We start from the raw sequence: 4,667 nt of genomic DNA, 5'->3' as shown, positions 1-4,667 counted from the left end.
ACAGGGCGAGACTCCGTCTCAAAAAAAGAGAGACTGTCTTTTGGAGGCTTTCAGCCATCTCCATGGTTGACTGAAGGTGGAGTTAGGGGTCCCTCTTCATCCTTCATCTTACATTGGTGATTGACATTTTTGGTGGATTTTTCTCTTGTTGTTTCACATTTTGGCATTTAAAAAAATGCATTGAACATGGTTCTTAAAATTATTGGATTTCCAGCCAGCCACAGTGTCTCATGCCTATAATCGTACCACTTTGGGAGGCCAAGACGGGCGGATTACCTGAGCTCAGGAGTTCAAAACCAGCCTGGGCAACACGGTGAAACCCTGTCTCTACTAAAATACAAAAAATTAGCCAGGCATGGTGGCACACACCCTTGATTCCAGCTACTCTGGAGGCTGAGGCAGGAGAATTGCTTGAACCCGGGAGGCGGAAGATGCAGTGAGCAGAGATCGTGCCACTGCACTCCAGCCTGGGTAACAGAGCCAGACTCCATCTCCAATTAAAACAAAAAATTTTTAGATTTCCTGTATCTGTGTTCTTTGTGTGCTAGACATGAAAAGGCTTCCCTGAGTTCGCTACTTGCGGGGCAGCCCCAGCTCTGACCCACCCCTCCCTGCCTGCCTATAACTGAAAGGTATGTGAGATGGGCCTCAATCAAGTTAGAAGTTCGCTTTGCCAAAGTGAAGGACATACCTGGGAAAAAGGACCACAGATCCACAGGAACAATCTGTGGTTCTTGCCCTTTTCGGAAGATGATTTTGAGGCCTTCGATATTTAAAAGAGAAAAGTGGGCTGGAGGAGAAAGAGGGTATGGTCACATGACTGGATACACATTTGCAAGAGGTAAGGAAAAGGAACAGGGAGGGAGAGTTGGTTATGTAAATCAGCACTTTGATGTAAGAGAAGGTAGGTAACATGGAGATGTTTAACCTTGTCTCATAGCTCTCTGCTTAGGGACAAAGGAAAGGCAGCTTCTTGCATAACTCAGCTTCTGGCTGAGTTTTTTCCTTTTGGCATGGTGAGTGGGGTACCGAGTCTTTCTTTTCTTTTTTTTTTTCTTTTCTTTTTTCTTTTTTTTTTTTTTTTTTTTGAGACGGAGTCTCTCTCTGTCACCCAGGCTGGAGTGCAGTGGTGCGATCTCAGCTCACTGCAAGTTCCACCTTCCGTGTTCATGCCATTCTCCCGCCTCAGCCTCCTGAGTACCTGGGATTACAGGTACCCGCCACCACGCCTGGCTAATCTTGTTGTATTTTTAGTAGAGACAGGGTTTCACTGTGTTAGCCAGGATGGTCTCAATCTCCTGACCTCATGATCCGCCCGCCTTGGCCTCCCAAAGTGCTGGGATTACAGGCATGAGCCACCGCACCCGGCCGTGAGTCTTTATTTTCTTTTCACACTCCTCACTCACCACCAGTGAGCTTCTGAGACATCTCCTCCATCAGTCCACTTATTTTTGATCCCGGTAGAATGCAGGTTCTGTTTGGGGAAAGCATCTGCTTTCCAGCCCTGTATCTGGTGCCTGGCTGGGCCTCTGCGTGCGGATAGACAACCCTGTGTTAACTGAGCCACGGGTGTGTGGAACAGTGCACCCCATGTAAGGGAGCTGCCGGAAGGTGGACTAGGGGCTGTGGGGGTGTGTTAACGGGACAGGACCTGGTAGGCTGTGCCTCCTAGGTGCCTCGCCTCATGGCACACTGGCAGATGCTTGTTTGGGTGCTCGGAGCCCAGTTCCCCCTCCCCACTGGACCCTGCTTTCCTTTGGGAGGGTGTCTAGGGCCCATCTCGTGGGCGAGGATGTGACATGCACTCCATCTGACCACAGAGGCCTGGGACGCACAGGAGCTGTGCTTTTGGCCTAGTCTGCTGAGCCTGCCGGTGCCAGGACATAAGACAGGGTGGGGTTCCTTGACCTGCACCTCCTCCCTGTGTCTGAGTCAACTCCTCAGGCTTCCCATCTGTTCTGTGACCTCATCCCCAGGCAGAAGCTGTGGCGTCCCATTCTTGCATCAGGCCGAGAAAGCCCGGGCCTGCAGCGTGGCCTGGGGTCTGCAGGGATTCACCAGGGTGGGATTCACCAGGGCCGCTAAGGAGACAGCACAGCACCAAACCTGCGCTTTCCTCACTCTTCTCTTTAGGCTAGAAATGCTTGAAAAAGACCTGTTTCTGCCCCAACAGCATTTCCCCACTGAGGCCTCCTGACCACAGAGTAGAAGCTGCTGGGATAGGCGAGCCAGGGAAGCCAGGGCGCCTGTTCCTCAGCTGGTGGCCCCAGGTGGGGCGGCCCCTCTGCCCTCCAGAAACAGATCATGTGCCGAGAGCGAGCTCCTGATCTCCGCTCAGTCCCGCAACCTTCCCATGCAAGAGCTCCACAGCTTCTCCTGTGGGGGCTGAGCCAGGGACAGGCAGTAGCATCTGACGACTCCTTCCTGCAAAATCCCCACCCCCTCCGTCAGCAACGCTGTGGACTCTGTGCCCCTGCACCTCCCTTGCCACACCTGGGCACACGGAGAAGGGAGAGCCGGACAGGCGCCCGCCAGGAGGAGCTGCTCTGTAACTGGGAACCTCACTGAGTTTGCAGCAGGGGCCAGAATTGTGGGGAGCCATTCTAGAGACCCCATTTTTTTTTATGGCGCCACAGATTGGAAAGTGGCATGAGGCAGGTTTACCTTCTGGAAAGAGCTTGTGGAGAGGCAGGGAGGAGAATCAAGCCTGTGTCATCAGTAGAAGAAGGGGAAGTAAATGGGTCCATTTTTAGGGAAAGGTAAAATCTCATCTTCTCATTTTCTAAAGAAAAACACTTATTTCATTGTTTTCAAACATTTCAAAGCAACAGAACTCTTTCCAAAGCAAGTTTAGTGGAGCCCTAATAGGCAAGGCCTGTTGCCTCCCCCACCACCACCTTGGAAGGTGGCTGGAGAGAAGAGGACTGAGAATGGCACCCTAACTCTGCATCCTGAGCAAGAGGTAGGGGAGTGCCGGGGAGCACATTCAGGACACCATTCTTAGGCTCATCACCTGTGACTGTCCTCTGGGCTGCTCCCTTTTCTCTAGACTTCACGAAGCGTGTTGTTTTCTTCCTTTGGATTTGCCATCCTTCTTAGAAACCTAAGTCTTGTGGAAGCCCTGCCTGTGGTGGAGTGGTCCTCTGAGTGCCCGCACCGGCAGTCTGTCGTTAAGAGCGGAGGCAGGTGAGGAAGGGGTGGTGCTGCTGCAGAGGGACATCTTTCTGGGGCTCTTTTTTCAGAGAAACCGCCCCCGTTCATGAGGCCACTCAGTTCTATGGAACCATTTTGTTGAAGAACAAAGGTGATATTGAAGTTACACAGATGACACATTTTGGAACCCTAAAGGAAGGAAGAAGTAAAACCATGGTGATCTGGATAGAGTGAGTTTGCCACTGAAACGTTTTCTGTAAAGCTACATTAATGGCTTTTAAACTGTGACGTAATAATTTCTGTAAAACCAACTTTGGTCATTTTTTTTCTTTATGAAGGTCTTTTCAAACTTTTTTACCCCAAAATGTCCTTTTTACTTATATTCGTAAGTGTATTTGCAGTCACCACTTCCTAGATTAAGTTCTGTATTTTACGATAACTGAATATTTTGGTTTTAGAAATCCTGGCTGGGTTCATGGTTAATTTTCTTTTTCCAGGAATAAAGGAGACATTCCTCAAAACTTAGTCAGCTGTAAACTGGCTGGCTGGGATCAATCTAAACAATTCAGATTTCAAATGCTGGATAAAGACCAGACGTGCCCCATAGTATCTTTTGTTTCTGTTTCTGAGAAGGAGAATTCATCAGATGAAAATGTTAATTCATTAAATAGCCACACAAAAAACACAGTCTCTCAGATGTCAGAGAACGGTTTGGTGAACAACAGAGGAATCTCTCCAGGTAGTGGACATTTCGGCTGTCACTGCATGAGGTTGGGCGGGCTGGGGGCCATGGGGTTGTGAGCTCTGGACAGAGGGCAGGCAGCAGGGGCCAGAATACCTGGCAACTGCAGTGCTTTGTGCTCTGAGCTCTTCGGCTTCAGGCCCTTCTCCTCTTGCTGACAAGGTTAGGGAGAGGGACAGAAAGCAGCTTGACCAATACCAAGAGGTGCTTCAGATGGCAGCCAGCTCCTGAGTGCTTCTAAGCAGGGAAAGATTGCTGGGCACGCCGGTGGGGGCCTTCTTTCCCAGCACTTGGATAGTTGTGGTCACAGCCCTTTCCTACTTCCAGCTGCTCTCTCTGTTTATGTTTTTCCAGCCACCATCTGAGACTTTGCCCTGTGTGTGTGTGTGCATCTGTGTGTGTGTGTGTGTGTGTGTGCATCTGTGTGTGTGTCTGTGTGTGTGTGTGTGTGTGTGTGTTTGAGAGAGTCTTCATTTCCACTAAGCATGCCAGCACTGTTAGAGATAATTTACCTTTTGGTCTAACTTTGTATTAAAATTTTTCTTTCCCAGGTGATTATACCTGTAAAGGAGAAAATGGAGAAGAAGACAACATTCTCTCAAGGAAGCAGATGACAGAGCCCGAGCCTGGGGGGCTTGTCCCTCCAGGGGGAAAAACCTTCATTGTGGTCGTATGTGATGGAAAGTAAGGGCCTGGAGGTCTGAAGAAAGCTGCCTTTTTAAGTTTCTCTGATACTTCTGGGTTGGGCGTTATAAAAGGTACTCCTTTGAGG

The 4,667-nt window shown here is 49.7% G+C and overlaps 1 protein-coding gene across 1 annotated transcript in view; it reads left to right on the top strand.

Annotated features, from left to right (window-relative positions):
* Positions 1-4,667, top strand: part of MOV10L1 (Mov10 RISC complex RNA helicase like 1) — a 78,013-nt gene that overhangs the window by 14,684 nt on the left and 58,662 nt on the right. Inside the window, exons 4-6 of the mRNA XM_011985608.1 lie at positions 3,243-3,383; positions 3,651-3,892; positions 4,447-4,579. Coding sequence (XP_011840998.1) covers positions 3,243-3,383; positions 3,651-3,892; positions 4,447-4,579 — 516 coding nt within the window. The remainder of the gene's footprint in view (positions 1-3,242; positions 3,384-3,650; positions 3,893-4,446; positions 4,580-4,667) is intronic.

The sequence above is a fragment of the Mandrillus leucophaeus genome, unplaced genomic scaffold (genome assembly GCF_000951045.1).
Source record: "Mandrillus leucophaeus isolate KB7577 unplaced genomic scaffold, Mleu.le_1.0 Scaffold288, whole genome shotgun sequence".
Taxonomy (NCBI): Eukaryota; Metazoa; Chordata; class Mammalia; order Primates; family Cercopithecidae; genus Mandrillus; species Mandrillus leucophaeus.
This window is presented reverse-complemented; position numbering and strand designations above follow the sequence as displayed.